Source organism: Pseudopodoces humilis, chromosome 7 (genome assembly GCF_049639895.1).
Source record: "Pseudopodoces humilis isolate 2021_Gansu_Grassland_sample_001 chromosome 7, ASM4963989v1, whole genome shotgun sequence".
NCBI classification, from domain to species: domain Eukaryota; kingdom Metazoa; phylum Chordata; class Aves; order Passeriformes; family Paridae; genus Pseudopodoces; species Pseudopodoces humilis.
This window is the reverse complement of record NC_142206.1, coordinates 5,898,688-5,915,742: the sequence shown is the minus strand read 5'-3', so window position 1 is coordinate 5,915,742 and position 17,055 is coordinate 5,898,688. Positions and strand designations below refer to the sequence as shown.

General features: G+C 36.1%; 1 protein-coding gene across 6 annotated transcripts in view; it reads right to left on the bottom strand.

Moving 5' to 3' along the window:
* SBF2 (SET binding factor 2) overlaps nt 1-17,055 on the bottom strand; it is a 232,027-nt gene that overhangs the window by 121,731 nt on the left and 93,241 nt on the right. For all 6 annotated transcript variants that reach the window (XM_014257906.2, XM_088057519.1, XM_014257910.2 and 3 more), the window contains exon 3: nt 10,638-10,775. In XM_014257906.2, coding sequence (XP_014113381.1) covers nt 10,638-10,775 — 138 coding nt within the window. The remainder of the gene's footprint in view (nt 1-10,637; nt 10,776-17,055) is intronic.

Below are 17,055 nucleotides of genomic sequence, written 5' to 3'. Positions count from 1 at the left end.
GACAGGCACACAGGCACATTATTAGGAGTCACTAGACTAAGTAGATAATCATTTCAAACACATGACTTTTAACCTACTTTTCAAGCAAAGTATTAACAGCATAAGCATGCTGTACCAAAAGTAATTACAAAGCAGTAAAACCACAAATGTGATTCTATTTACACTTCTGGTCAGACACACACATATTTCATCTTTTTTTACCTCTTTTCCTATCTAAGGAAAAAAATATTCTCTAATAAAAAACAACAAAATTAAAGAGCTTGTTATGTTGGGAGCTTTTTACAATAATTTTTTATTTTATATATGCAGCATTTAGTTTATAACTTAACAAAGAATAAATGGATGGTATGGAAAACTTTGCTAAAGATACATAGATGGAAATATGAATTTAAATTACAGAAACACAGAGCTACAGAATCATTTAGGTTGGAAAAGACCTCTGAGATCACTGAGTTGAACCTATGACTGAACACCACCCTGCCAACGAGAACAAAGCACTGAGTGCCATGTCCAGTTTCCTCTTGAGCACCTCCAGGGATGGTGACACCAGCACCTCCCTGGACAGCCCATTCCAGCATCTGATCACCCTTTCTGTGAAGAAATTCCTCCTGATGTCCAACCTGAACCTCCCCTTGAGGCTGTGTCCTCTCATCCTGTCGCTCACTGCCTGAGAGATTGATCCTCACCTGGCTACAACCACCTTTCATGTACTTGTAGGGAGTGGTGAAGTCCCACCAGAGTTTCCTTTTCTCCAGGATGAACACTCCCAGCTCCCTCAGCAGCTCCTCATCTTGTGCTCCAGACCCTTCCCCAGCTCTGTTGCCCTTCCCTGAATTTGCCTTGATTAATTAATATTGAAAGAGATTCCTTCTTTTCTTTTTTTCTCTTTTTCTCTTTTTATTTATTTGAAATAAGAAAACTTTGAAAACAACTGAATTTAGAAAAACGTAACACTAGAGAGCAAACCAGCGTTCCAGATCCTTAACAATACATTTAGTTTAACAGGTGGTAAATCTAAAATCTAAACACATGTGCCTTGAGAAGGCAAATAAATATTTTTTCTTTTTTAACATCCAATTAATAAAATTCTGAAAAAGACTTTTCCATGGGCTACAGAATAGGCAACTGAGACTGATTTAACTGTATCAAAGAACTGCATGACCTGTGGTTATATGTGATTTCACCATGCTTAAAATATTTGGTCTCTTGTACACTTAGACATGACCAAAGCCCATCAGGGTCTTGTTCCCTGCCTGTCATACCCAGAATCCTCTTTTCTTCTACATCCTGGCTTGGTTTCTAAAGTTATAAGCAGAGTATAATGCAGATATCTGTAAACTATGGCTGACTTATGTCCTTAGAGCAGTTTTCCCAAAAAAATTACTGGATATTGCAAACCATCATGAAAACTTGCAACATCACAGTATTGAATGTTAACATGTCATATGAGAGAATAAAAAAAGTATAGGAAAAATTAAAATAACCAATTTAAAAACTAACAACAATACTAAATCCTTGAAAAATTAAAATACAATTAAACAAACAATTATTTCTTGTATAGGTAGAACATGGTTGAGGATATGTCATAAGTTTGAACAGAAAAATCTTAACTGGTTTTACAGCAGAGGGTTTGATTTATTTACTTGCTCTCTTTTTTTTTTCTCCCTCTCTTTTTCTGCATTAATAATATTTGATAAACAAACTCAGAAAATGGTGAAACTTCTTTTGAAGGTCATAGGATGCAATTTCATTTTGCTCAACTTGGTTGCTATAGTTATAAAGTGGCCTCTTAAGAGACTGGCCAAAAAATGTGTGTGTGTGTGTGTGTGTGTGTGTGTGTTCAGTACACTTAAAGCACACCAATACATATATTTAAACTCAAATGTTTTCATGTATTTTAACAAATGTTCACACCCACATCTACATTAATATATATGAGATATATATATATAATTTTTATATATATGTTTTATATATATTGTATTATATTTTTACACACACACATATGTATATATATAACCTAGTTTCACAGGTTCTTACAAAAATGAGAGTACAGAACTAGAGAGTACATATATTGCAACTGTTGGCCTTCTTTTATAGAAGTAGCCACTGAACATATTTGTGACCTCAAGTGATGGGGTCAATTAAAATATAAAATAACCAACCAATTGAACTAACAGCATCACTCCATAGTTTATGAACTTGTCCAATAAAAGTAGATGAATCAATAAATGCATTAAACCAGCTTTGATCTCTGACTGATAACAACAGTTTAGAAAAATTAACTGTGATCACCACTGTTTATCATCACTCTGGTATTTATTTGTTTCCTTGTTTTCAGAAAACAATTTGTTCCTCAGGTTAGCCAAGGGATGTACATGACATTAAGCCCAAACTAGACAAATTCAGTCTTATTATTTAAACATTTTTTATGATGAAGGTAACTGACAACTGCAGTCACCAGGCATGATGGTCCAAATCCTAGAAAAAGATTTAATACCTTCTCAATCATTGTAGTTAAAATTGAATACTTGTGGGGTTTATACACATTAGGTAAAGTATTCCTTTGTTTAATCAGCGTCCTGCTCTAAAAATCCATCTACAGCTACAAAAAAGTGTAAAGCTGAGCACAGTTTGCAGCATTTTATCAAGTAATGAGGCAAGAGTTTGAAAGCTTGGTATTAGAAGAAAAAGTATTAAATAAATGTAATTATGATAATAAAATATTGCGTATTTCCCTCAAATAAATGGGAGTCAATCGAGATCAAAACGCTTTCTTAACAGTGAAATGTATATTAAATAAATTAAATATAAATATTACATAAATAACTACATCATGCATGTAACAAAGAAATAGGTACTTGTAGCCATGATTTGTTTTAATTTCATTTTCAACCCCAACAAAAACATTCATGGGTTACCTGATGTCTGATAAAGGCTGACCTGACACTCCAAGTTTTCCATCGAGTGGCAATGGACTGTGGAATATCCCTCTGCTTCCCACTCACTTCCATGAAATTACACTGTCTCTAAGTCACAGATGGCTGACACTGGATGTGTTTCAATGTTGCATGGAGTAAATCAGGACAAAACCAGACTTCTTCATGCAAGTCTCAATTTCTGCTTAAAAAATGATGGTAAAGCTTCTAAAAGAAAAAGGTGACTGTTTTGTGCTACTTCAGTGAAAAACTGCTACTCGTTTAAAGGCAACAGATGTGGCAGCCAAAAAACAAATGAAGCTTTCAAAAACAACTTTACTCATATTAACCTTTATCTTCTTTTATTAAACAGAGATATTAATTGCCATGATCTAGCCTTCAAACTTTAGGGTTTCCTCATGAACTTCTATAAACCTAATTTAGCCACAACAATCGTATTATTTTAAGATGTCAGCTCTGCTTCTAAATATTGACATTTAACTTAAAGATAACCATCTAGCCAAAATCAACATTAGGAACCAAAGTCAATTATGGAAGATCAAAAGGACCTACCAATAAGGTCCAAAAAAACTCTCCCTACTACTGAGTGCAGCATTATCATTTGCTCCATCAACATGCAACTGAATTACAGCACACATGAACCATAGCCACCTTTCCTCTTCTGTCTTTTCACCCCAGTCTTCAGAATCTGGAATGCCAGCTCTGATTCATATTGAGCAGAGAAATATTAGGCTTAGCCTTATGCTAGAGGGAGGAAAATCAATTTAAACTGAAGTACTAATAGAAAAGTTACAAAACACGAGGCCCTAGGTGTAGCTGTGCTGTTCTGAGGGTGGAAGCTGGCAGGCATTATTTGAAACTTAAAGGAAATCAAATGCTAGCAGAAAGTGAAGTTGGAGCTGTGCTTTAATAATTCCTTCACCCTTCGAAAGAGAACAAACATCTCTCATTACAAAAGTTGCACTCTAGTACTTCATTATGTCAAAAACAGTTTGCCCTATGCAAAATTTTGCATTGAAATGATGCCAAGTTCAGCAAGCCTGTTGTTTTTCTACTAACTGCCCAGCAAAGATTTAGAGACCATGCTCAATTTCTTATTTTAGGAAAAATTATTTGAAGTTTACTTTAGTAATCTTATGCCAATTAGTCATTTGGGACAGATCCCTTTCTCCTCATGTGACTTGGTCTCTGCTTGTCTTATTTGCAGCCAAATACATGCTTAGCTGCTTTATTAACAATCAAAGGCCAAAAAACATTCAGCATCAATTAATTTTATTTACTTGTCAGAGTATATAAATGCATGTATCCAATAAATTCTAACACATGTATGAAAGTTAAAATAAACTAAGCTGACTGCTGCCAGAAGTGAAATCTGCAGCCTGCCTGCAATCTGCTGTACTGAGCTAAAACCACAGGTGAACAGATCTGCTTTGTGGTTTGCCTACGTGCACAGAACCAGACCACTGCAGCTAAACTCATACTGGAAAAAATTAAACCAGCACAAATGCCATTATCTTGATTTAATGATTTCAAAATGGGGATAATATACTGTGATAATTCACAGCAAGGAGCTTATCAACTAAAAAAGATAAGGATCAAAGACAGAAAATGACATGAAGATCATAAACTTATCAAACAGAGTAAACTCAAGTTTTTATGACAGGTCAGATTATTCACTCCCTATGTACCACTGACACTTCAGAGTATTAAATGTGACAAGAAAGAGTTTCCAATGCACCTTCCAGCATTACACAAAATTTACACCACCTCAATTAGATGTTCACCATTTAATACACCTCACTTTGAAAACCTCCAGAAGGTGTTGATACAGATTATTGGATAAAAACACTGAAAGCACTTTGGAACCAAAGGAACCTCACACCCATGCTTTGCACATTTCAGTGCAGCTTTCCAGCCAAAGTGACTCTCTGGAATAGGCCACTGGATGTGCCAGCCCCAGAGGAACTGGGAAGTCCAAGGTGATGCCTCTGAGCTGACCTGCAAATGTTGAAATCCAAGGGGGCAATAATCAATAGCATTGAGTAACTGCTTTTAATGTGTTAACCTTACCACAGAGGAATGGGAAAGAACTGCAGGCTCTTAGCAAGAACTATGCATAAGCAAACATCATTTCAGAGCTTCAAGTTTACTAAACCTTTCTGAATTTTTCCAAAGGCAGCAGACTTGGTCCATGAATTCCACCCTCTCTAACTTTACACACCTAAACTAAGGTAAGAAAACTGCAGACACCTACAAAATGCATGCAGAACAAATGGCAAAGCTCAAATCTAAAAACACTGTAATTCATACCCTGTTTTAACTCACCATAATGTTTTTTTAAAATAATACAGAACAGCATATGTAGACACACACCAAGGCAAAATATTACACACAGAGATTGTTTTGGTTAATTAGAACACAGTTAATCCCTTTGAATGGGGAAATGTATTGAATTGATGAATGCTGAATGAACTGCTGAATTTGTATCACACTACTGTTTGAAAGTCAGCTGCATCTGATCTCTGCTGACAAAGAAATGCCTCCGCTTAAAAGATAGCATCTCCTTGTGAGCTGAACTTGGGGCCTCTGTTCAACAACACAGGAGTTAAGAGGACAAGGTGACCTTTCCTCAACACAAGTTTTTGTACCCTGCAAAAGCATGAGTTCAGCTTGGGGATGTGTGTGCAAATGCACGGGCCAGGGGATGAACTGGGCAGGAGAAATTATTCGCCGGAGTTACTAAGATGGAAATATGATTTCCTCTGTACAATCGTTCTCAACTTTAAATTAGGGTCCAAAGAAGACCTTAAATGTACAGAAGGACATTAAAATACAGGTCTGTTTCTTAGATATAGAATCATCTGCAACCTGGCCTTTACACCAGAATAAAAAGGAAATAAGGCATTACTTAAATCTCTATATGATGTCAAAACAGCCATTTTTCAGTAGATTCAGAAAGATGATGATGCAACATACTAAACATCACTTTTAAAATTGGGGGGTTTTTTACACAAAATGTGCTTTGGGGCATTAACTATATGAAGAAATTTTCAGAATAAAATAAGCATTTGTGATACTAACAAAAAATTATTAAACTTCATTTTAGGAAGAACATACTCATCTAATATCCAAAGGGGGGTGAGATTTCCCACACAGGTACAGCTGAACTGTGTGTTCTCACCCTCTGGTAAAACCCAAACATCAGTGACTCATTGAGCAGCATATGCTTTAGCACAGCAGGATCACCAATTCTCCCGTCCAAGATGAAAAATTATAACTTTATGAAGCACAATCATTCTGTTGGCAGTTCTCCCCTTGACTCAGGAAATATCTCTGAATGTTGTGAATCTGCCATTTTATGGTTTGGGACTTTTACAAGTTCTTTTTCCTCCTTTTGCAGGGGAGGGCAGAGAGAGGAAGGGAATGTGAATGGCAGGAAACAGGAGAGCTGTGAATTATTACTTATGTCCATTTTCCAGAGTGATCTATCTAATCCTGTATTTGTGATCACATTTTAACACACATACGCTTGACACAACACACAAGAATGAGACAATCTTGTAATAAGATTGTTACAAACAAATGTTTGGGGTGTTGTGCTGATCTCACTGAGCAGATTTTCTGTAATGCAAGAAATGCAGTTACACAGGCTCAATTGCTGGCATAAAGCATCCTCTAATTTATTGATGGTGGGGTTGGGAAGAGAGGGCAAATTTCTTTCCAAGTGCAAAGCAATGTACAAATTGACCATTATGTTCCTAAATTATCTGAGTCAACATTTTTTAAAAAAGATTCTATCTGTGGTGCTCTTCCAAACATTGTTAATATAAATTCTAACTGCGTAACTGGTAAGAAGCACAGCTGAGGTCACCAGAAGTATCTGCTGAGTCAAAAGTATTAAATCAAGTCCTTGTCTGCTAAGTGGTAACATGCAGAAATCGCTGTTAGAAATAAGAACCTCATTTTTCGCAAACTGTGTACACCACACAGAACTAAACAGATTAATGTATGCATGTATATGTATACAAATGTATACTGTTTGGGGTTTTTTTGATGACTAATAAAGCCACAAGCACAGAGAAACTGAGTTTTATGGGTGAATTCTATAGATGTAAGTTATGGTTCTTCTGAACATCCTTTGGCTGCGCAACAGCTTTTGGCTTCAGCTGTCAGAAAAATAAACTAAGTACACTTTTTCTTTTTTGGTTGATAGGACAAACCTATTTTTTAATCAAACATTGATTTTTTTCCAAATCAATGATATTTCAAGTGGATTTCAAACCTGTGAGGTTTGAAGTCCACAGAAGCAATCAAAATACAGCAATGGGAACATCACACACCTCCACATCCTCCCAAGCCCCCCAACCAACTTTCAAGGCACTGCGAGAGGAAGGGAAATAGAGATGTTTTGATTTACTCTCCTAATTCCTGCAGATACATGGAAGTGAATGAGGCACCCATCACTGTTTGCTAGAGTATCTAAAAAGTAAAGTACCTAAAAAGAGTATCTAAAAAGCACCTTAAGCCAGACAGAAACCTGGCTAAAGCCAAGCATGTGCTGGAAACACGAGAAGCTGGAAGGAGAAACCAGTGCAGTATCTCAGATTTGTTTACACTCATGTAGGAACTTGAGGTGGGAGAGAAACCTTGCACACAGAACTGCTCTGCAACATACCCAGGATGCCTCTAAATGACAGCAGCTTTATCACTGTGAATTGATCCACAATCACCCACAATCCAATTTATTCTGCTGTTAAACTCGAACTTTCTAATGCTTCATTTTAAACCCGGATGAGGAACATATCCTTGTTTAGCTTTAGCAGATGTTACTGGGACAAACGAGTGAGACTAGCATCCTAAACCAGAACAATTCATGAAGGACTCCATGGCAAAGCTGTATCACCTGAAATCACACAGCATCAAGTGAGTTCCATTCCCCTACTTAGTAGAGTGTGTTCATCTTACTCGTACCTACAGATACGGAATATTAATCAGAATAAAGTTAACAACAATCTTTTTTTATATCACACCATTTTGAGAGCTGATTGCTAATCAAACTGACCAGCACCCATGCAGGTAATAAATTCTGGGTTAGTCAGAACTGCAAAAATGCAAAGGATGATTCACAGATGCCACCAAAGAAAACAACATTCTATTTTCTGTCCAGGGATAAGAAGTTGAAAATAGGCCACCAGCTGATTGATTACCAGAGCCTATGCCTTCCTCTGGAAAACTTATGACGTGCAACTGCCAAGAGACTAAACTGAATCCAGGACTTTCAGAGATAGCAGGGAGGATACTTTTTTCCTGCAGACTGTGTAGTTTTTACAGCTGCTATATTAATCTTGCACCCCAGGTTATCATGGCACCACTTATGTAATCCATCTGAGTACAAACTCCTGACACTTCTGGTAGCACTTATTTACAAATTATCCTGCAACAAACAACTGAAGCAGGGATGAAGGGAACCAAAACAACAGAAGCAAAACAACAGAAGTCTTCTTGACTTGAGTCTTCTCTTGAGTTGTCTCAGACTCAACTGTGTCTAAAGGGTTTGTATTATTATGCAGAAGGCTCCAAAAAGGTTTGATGGCTCTCCTGTAGCATTCACAGACTGAGAAATGAGTTTGTTTTCAATTCCCAGTTTAATTAACCACAGAAACTTCCAAGTGGTTGATTCCATTTTTTATATATTTTTTTTGTGAAGATGATTCTGCCAAGCCAAACATCTCATCTGCTGCTCTGGCTGAATTCCAGCCAGTCTCACATATCAGCAAGGCTTACCTGGTGAAAGCTACTGGGAAAGATGTGGTTCTGTGGGGTTATTTTTGAAATTTAATCTTCCTTTTGCCTCAGTAAGTTAAATCATTAATTTAAGGAAAAATTGAACAGTGTGCAAAGTACTGTCTAGATTTCATTTCAAGTCCTGGGCACTACATTTCATAGATTGTTTAATTAAGCATGCATCTGAATGATTAAATCAGTATTACTGTCATAGCCCACTACTCCGTGAGCTTAGGTTTCATTACAGATTGTACATGTGCTGAATTCTTGTCCAGTGACCATGTAACAGGGCACATTCAATTATTCTCTTTGGGTTTCAGAAAGAAACAGGAAGTTTGGCTATAAACAATGCAGTCATAGAATAAATTTCACCACAGCAAGTTCATCTGAAAAATATGCATTCTTTACAACACAGCCAGGAATGGCATTATGAGAACCAACATCCTGCTGCACTCAGTTTTTTATTGTTTTTTACTATGGGTTATTTTGTATTAATATTTAAGCAATATAAGAAAAAAACCCTTGTAGTTAATACTGGATGTTTTGTGATGAGCATTACTTCAAAGATGTGCATAGGGAATCAAAAGCAGCTGCTAGAAACCACAGGATAAATAACAAGTTTGCTAAATTTAGTTTATGTTATGAAATACATAGAGTGGAGGAAGACTCAGCCATTGTAAATTTTTATCAGCTGGGAAAGAATTACTGTAATATATTTCACTCTTTACTTATAAAATAAGGGAAATGTGACAGACATGAAATTTTTAAGAGGAATCTGTCAGTTGATCAGTACTAAACTTTAAGAATAAAATATAAGTAATACTGAGGTACATTTCTGCTTTCAAATTCTTCTAAAAGTCTACAAAAACATCCAACTAAACTGTAGCACTAATGAAATGAGAATGACCATTATTCTCTAGCTTCCAACTGTGCCCAGAAAAAAACACACCATTATTATTATTACTACAACACATCTTTCAATTATTCCAGAAACAGGTTAACCTTTCAACTCCAGTATTAAATGAACAGAGTACTCTTGAAGTATTAAAAACATTTTCTTAAAATAATCAGTAATGATACAGTTCTTCACTAGAAGAACAAGAAATTACTCAGCTATTTAGTTAACTAATTCCATTATAGTGCCAAGGTTTGACTTATTTTTTTAATTTTCATGTAGGAAAGAAGATATTTCAAAACATAGCAATGGAAGTCTGCAATTACAGATTGGGTTAGGTTTTCCCTAGGTTCTGGATTCTAAAGATTTCAAGTATTAAGTCACAGCAGATATTCTGTGAAGCACTTTACATCAAATGGGAAATAAATTGCCTATTTTTGAAAGATTGAGGTTGCCAAAAATTAAAAATGAACAGTGCCAAGTAGCTGACACCTCAAATCTGACCCAACTAAAAACTGAATAATTATTCCATCAGCTTTTAAAATCTTGCCAATAAATGCACTTACAGAAATACGGATGTATACTACAGCATCCTTGTGCACATTTGCTCTGACAGAGCAGGCCAGCAGAGGGAGCAGAAGTTAATAAACCTTTTCCTAGAACTAGGCTGAGACTCATCCATGCTATGTCAAACACAAAAGGAAATTAAAGAAACACCATATTGCTTATCCCATTTGTAAAGAAAAATGTGGAGGAGAAAAAGAAATTCTATGACATGTTTTTGACTGGTGTTTTGTTGTTTTTGTTGTTGTTGTTTTGTTTCAAAGCAGATGAAAACTTCAAACACAGAAAGAAGTGCATCAAGCTCACCTTTTGCAAAAATACATGGATTTCTGTATCCAGAAAAGGACAGAAAAATGCACCCTTAGCAGGAACAGCAAAATTGCCCTTTATGACACTGATCCATTTCTTGAAGGCACTTCTTCCTGCATTTTTGTTTCTTACTGTAAATCTCTTACCTGCAGGTTAATCTCTGCTTCATAGAAAGTTAAGCAGGAGCAGTAGTGCCTCTCCGAGTCTATGTCAGTCAAAACCACCACGAAGAACGTTGGCTGTTTTCTCTCTTTTGAAAGCTGCCATCCTCCAGGCTGGCAAAACTAAGGGAGCAAACAGACAGACACAGGTAAGCAGTGACACCAACTGTTTTCAGAAATATTAAAAATATTTCAACATTATCAAGGATCACTTTCTTTAAATTGACCACATGCAGGGTTGCAAAATTTGAAGAAAATGGGGAAAAACCTAATATGACTTGAACTTGGTAAGGCTGAGATAAATTTAGCTCTATAAACATCAAGGGAGAGAATAAACACTGTGAAAAGAAAATGTATTCCTCTAAATACAGTCAGTATTCAAGAGCATCTTTGCAGTGTTGAACAGGAAATAACAGGAATAAATTGACACATAAAGCAGATTTCATTTGGATAAAAGGTTAGAATCTGAAGCTAAAATTCTTGTGTCTTAAAATATCTCTACATTTTTGATTTCTTCACTTATTTCACGAATAATTTATCTAATCAAACACAGATATATATTGCTTGCATCTACTTGCAAAATTGTCCAATACTCACTCCTAAAAAGAATATTAAAGAACAGTATTTTTCACCTATTTATTGATTACTTCTGTGAACTTCATTGTAAACATTTGAAATTTTACATGCAGGATGAACAGAGAACTACAACTCAACAGCAAAATGGAAACTGTGAGGGCTTTTTTCCTTTTTAAATTAATACTGTCCAATGGAAAAGTATGCTGAAATTCAATGATCAGTTTGCTGAAGATACCTGAGATGGCTTTTATGGAATATTGTACCCCTCCTTTCATTTTTTGAAGGCTAAAGTCACATCCACTAAAAAATCACAAGTACATTTTTAAGAGCAAAATTATAAACCTAGAATTTAGACAAAAAAAGCAATAACCCTTATATGTATTAAAAGTAATAACAATGATAAAAAGCCCACAATAAATTCCTAGAATTGTTAAACAATGCAGATACCAAAGGAACCAAACAGATAGGTTAAAATCTCAAGTTTCCAGAATTGCTTCATTCCTCTAGACAGATGCTAAAGATGGAAAGAGTACAAAGAGTAAGTTGTAAACAAACATTTTCTACAGATTCATCTTCAGAACCTCTACAATAAAAGCTGGGTAGTCTTAGGTGAACAGCAGTTAAAACTCTGCCTCTGATATACAGTTTCTTTTATGATCCTGGGAAAATCTTTAAAACCAAAGTTTTCTCATGTTACATTCTTCAAATTCTAGATAGTCAGCTCAACACTTGTGAGTCTGTATCCTTAGAAGTGCTAAGCACTCCCTTCTACATCTGAGAATAACTGCTCTGAACATCAAAAAGCACTCTGTGAAAAGACATCCTCGTCATTCCAAGTTAAGCATCCAGTATTAGTCAATGGTTTTGATAATACTGGCCTAATCTCCTTTTGTTTTTCATCCCATGTCAGTTAAAAATAAGAAGATACTGCTATTAATCTTGCAGGACTGCTATAAAGATAATGTAATATGATCAATATATACAGACATTATAACAAAAACATCATTAAAAAGTTTGACAATAAAATATCATTAAGAGCTCTCTTTGAATTGCAGAGTTTGAAGGGTGTCTGTGTAATAAATAAAGCCTGGAATCCACAGTTCAACAAGATAACCCCCAAAACTGTGAACTGCTCTTTGCTCAACAAATATGTACCAAAATGCAAAGAATGCAGCAAGAGTCTAATAATAAATAAAACCTTTCCATGATATGCCATTAAAACCAAATTATTCATAGAAGGTAAGTCAAATTAAGGCTGTTCATGCAGCTCAGGCTTCCTAAGGTCCAAACTCTCAAGTTTACAGTCTTAACACTCCTCCAGATCTGCCAAGTCCAGTTCTGATAGGAGCTCCTTGTTGCTGCCACTGCATTTCAGCTTTACAAGTGATGCCCCATCCCACACCTGGAAACAACAATCTCCCAGATTTTTGAGAGTCTGGAATTCCTGGACAAAGCACCACACTGCCCATTCCAAACCCTATCCCCTACTAAAGGCACAGAAGCACTTTGGTATTGTTTAAAAACAATTCTTTTTATTGTAAAAATGCATTATTAGCAGGTCTTCTGCCTAAAATTTATACCAACATCTGCCCTGTAGACTGGGAAATGCAAAGAGAAACCCAACAGCTAAATTTTTAACTACCAGAGGAGACTCTGGATCTGGGCAGGCTGCTGACAATAGCAATCTCTCCATCTGTGCATGTCTAAAACCTACTCATGTCACAGGTGAGAATTCTCCCCAATTTCAAGGAGATCTTGTATATAAAACATGCTTTCTAGATTTAAGTTTTTACTAGAAAACAACAATTAATGATTGCTGAGGAAAACAGCTGAAGTAGAGTACATCCATTGGCTACACAGAGTCTGTGTTTTCAAATAAACTAGAAGGAATTTATAAATAAAGAGATTGAGGATAAAGACAACAGGCTCCTCCAAGAGATTAAACAATGACTGTTTCACAGTTTCCTTAAAATAAGGTAATAAATATTAGTGCAATATTTGAAATGTGAGCAACATTGGGAAGAACTTTCCAAATTAGTATAAATGCAAGTTACCCTCCAGCACGATTACCAGCACTCTCTGGCTACTAAGAACAGAAAAATGTTTCCTTACCAAACCAGATGCTTTACCAAAACAGACAAAAACACCACTGTGAATATAATCCAAAGGTCATGTGGCTTCTCCAGCAAACAAGAAAAACCCCAGAAGTTTAAGAACCAACACGCTTTCATATTGTTTCACTTATTTGCCAGAATTCTTGGAAGCAGACTACAACTTCTGTCAAAGGCAGTGAAAATAAGAATGAAATAGATTCTCCAACTTACAGTTTATAAGAATAAGATCCTAATGCTGAGCAATGTTACAAGACTCCATGTTACAAGTGATTGCCTTCTAAAATTTGCTGCAGATATGCATAAATTTCACTGGAGAATATACAACACATCTTATACTGGAGGTGCTGAAATTACACTTTATGCATTGTTTGTAACTGCAGGTGCCCACTGAAGCAAAGAACTTTCTCTTAATTATTCCCACAAATGCCTTCAGACTAAACAAGAAACCAGACAGATTTTAAAATGACGCATGGTGTTTTAAACCAGTGTAACTGGGTTTTTTGCCCTCAAAATATTAGTATGTCATCAGCACAAGCCCTCTTGCTAAAGTCTAGACATGACTGATCAATGTTTAAAAGTGACATTTCTTTCTTCTGATTTTTATAAGCTAAACACATCATCTTTTCTTGATTCATAGATTTGTTCCCACTCTCTAACCTAGAGCCACAGCTGTAGTGCTAATGCCTGCCTCATCCATCTCTATTAAAATAAATTGTTTGCATAAATCAGCATATTCCCTAGATTTACTGTACACAGCTTTGGTGTCCAGAATCCTAGGATAGCCTGAATGGGGAGGGACAGGTCATGGAGTAGATCCTCCTGAGTGCCCTCACTTGAAAAAGGACATTGAGATGCTGGAGTGTATCCAAAGATGGGCTTGATCACCCAGTGGTTTGAGGTCATGACAACTTCCCCAAGGAACACTTTAAAGTCTGTTGCAAAATTGAAGAAAATGTTGAAATTGTCTCAATTTCTATTAAAACACTGGAGGATTTAGAATTTCTAGGAAGGAGGCTTTCTGGTTACTGTGAATATAAAGATTAAATATTATCATGATAATGAACAGTAATTATAAAGTGTTCAAGTTTCATTAAAGATGAATTTTAATCCTTTCTAACCTTACCATGGTAAGGTTACCAAAAACTTAATACCTATGTCTCAGAAATTTGATCAGAAATGACCCAGCTGCTGAACTGGACTTTAGAAATTCATCATTTTCTTCTGTGCTTGCAGCCCAAGCACAACCAAGTCCACAACAAAAACTCAAATCAATATTCTAGTTGGGTCTGTGTAGCCACAGACTGCTCTCTCTGCACTTTACATTGTTTTCTGTATCAATGATCTGGTCAGCTTTCCATCAGAAATCCACCACCTCTGATGGCATGACCGAGGTAGAAAGGGGAAAAAGCTTGTTCAGAAAGTTTACAACATGAAACATTCTTTGCAAATCATCCTTTGAACGCATTTTGTGAAGGGTTTACACAAAACAATACAAGGTCTGTGATGTACCATTAGAGAATCCTGCACTCACTTGAGTAATTTACTTGAGTAAAAAATATATTTAAGATATATTCTCACACTGTACTTTTTTCTTCAGAAATATATTTGTGCACTTGTTCCTTGTCAAATAAAATCCAAAGCTATCTAGGATGCACATAACATAGAAAACACTTCAACTCCATTGACAAGACTTGAGTTAAAATATCCCAAAATTATTTTAAAATTTATAACATCTGACAGAGATACTTTCCTTTCTAGTTCAACTCTTTCACCAAACATTGACTTCTCCCTTGAATGCCTCTGGGCACAAAGACTCATTTTATTAAGCCTGGTTCTGTAGGCCTGTACTAGTCAAGTAACTGTGCTTTGTTTTTAACATGTGTCATCATCAGCTTTCCTGCAAACCTCCCTAAAAATAAAGAACCATGTTCTGGACATTGTGTGAAGGAAGTTTTTTCCATCTGGACTTGCATGACCTAGCACCAGCTGCTGAGTATTTCACCACTTCTCCGTTCATTTATGTATGGAATTTTGGCAAAGTGAATTTTCTTTCTCAGATGCATACCTCTACTTAAAACAAAACAATTACAATGTTCACTGGCACGATAAAAAAAACAATGTTATGAAGCTGTAAATATGAAGAAACACTTGGAGCTTTTGGATATTTCTGGATGTAAACAGAACACAAAATATAGACTGAATTTTGTAACAGCCTCCTGCCTTTCAATATCTTGTATCTAAGAAACCATGTATTCATCCTTATCCTGGTCTGAAATAAAACCAGGGCACATAAAGTACATTCCAAATTATTTCCAGGTAAAAACCCATTTCCAGTGTTGCAGAATATTCTGGTGATCAACTGGAAACAATTACACTCACAAAGAAAACAGTAGCTTTTAATCCTAAAGCTCTAAAGAAATAGAAAATAAAGACCTTTTTAAAATTTCTACCTTGGAATGAACTGAAATGCAGCGTTCTCCACGAGGAACCTTTACATAATCACCTTGTGGCACCTGTGAACTGTGCTGCCTGTGAATTATATGTATTATAGGTGAATAATCCTTCTCTCTTTGCCTGGGACAGTCTCTACCCAGGTATTGAGGACATTTCCTTCCACCTCAGCTCCTCACTCAAATGCTTAAAGCCATGTAAAAACAGACACACTTCCCCTTGGAGGAAAGATCCTCAACCACATTCTTGAGCTCCTAAGGTTGAAAGCTGCTGAAAGATCTCTCAATGGCACTAATCCTGCACAAGTGACAGACGAGGTATTCTCTAATTGGAGCTGCAGATTAAAGTGCTCCTCAATAACCAGATACTCAATTTTGTCACAGAGACCCTGCAGCAAAGTTTAAGCAAGAAATCTTAAAATATGTGGGAACATCTCAATTAAAACCAGTAAATTCATCCTCTAAAGTCAAAGACAGAGGAATCTTTTTCTGAAATTTATCAAGGTTAACCTCCCCCACACACCAGTAAATAGATAATCCTGGGTGCACATCTACACACGCACTTGGACAAAAAAAAAAATCAGTTTCAAGTTCATTGCTTTGTCTTTTTAAAACCTCCTAACACTGTGTGATTATAAACACCTTTCCTCAATGAGCTGCTGTAATGAAAACTCAAATTTGTAAATAGCATTTGTGCAGCAACTGTACTCCTAGTTTATCTTTTGAAAAAAAAAACCAACTGAACTGGCTTTTCTAAAGAAAACTACAGCCACTGGGAAAACAGTTTCTTCTTGTGTTTTCAGAACACATAGTATCGCCATTCCAGTGGCTTATTTAAAACAATAACAACAACAACAAAACTCTGTCAAATACTCTTCTGACCATTTCTGAACAAAACCAGGCTAGACTACAGAAATGGTGATTTATGAGTAAGTACTGCAAGCTAATGCCTTTATTTCAGAAATATCAATAATGACACTGAATGGGGTTTTCTTCACAAAACAGACTTCTAACATCTCTATTCTAATGAAGTTTAGTAAGAATGTGGAATTGACGGGCTTGTGAAAATGATTTTTTATTTTTTTATCCTATATAAACAGTGGTCCATCCTGTTGTTTTCAGCCAAGTGTTATCAAGATAATCTTACAGAAATTTAAAAATTCTGAGACCCTTGGATCCAGAAATCTCTTCTTACCACACCCACCCACAGTAAAACCCAACACTGTGCTCTGGGCTACCTCAGGTAAAGTGAGCAAGATAGCT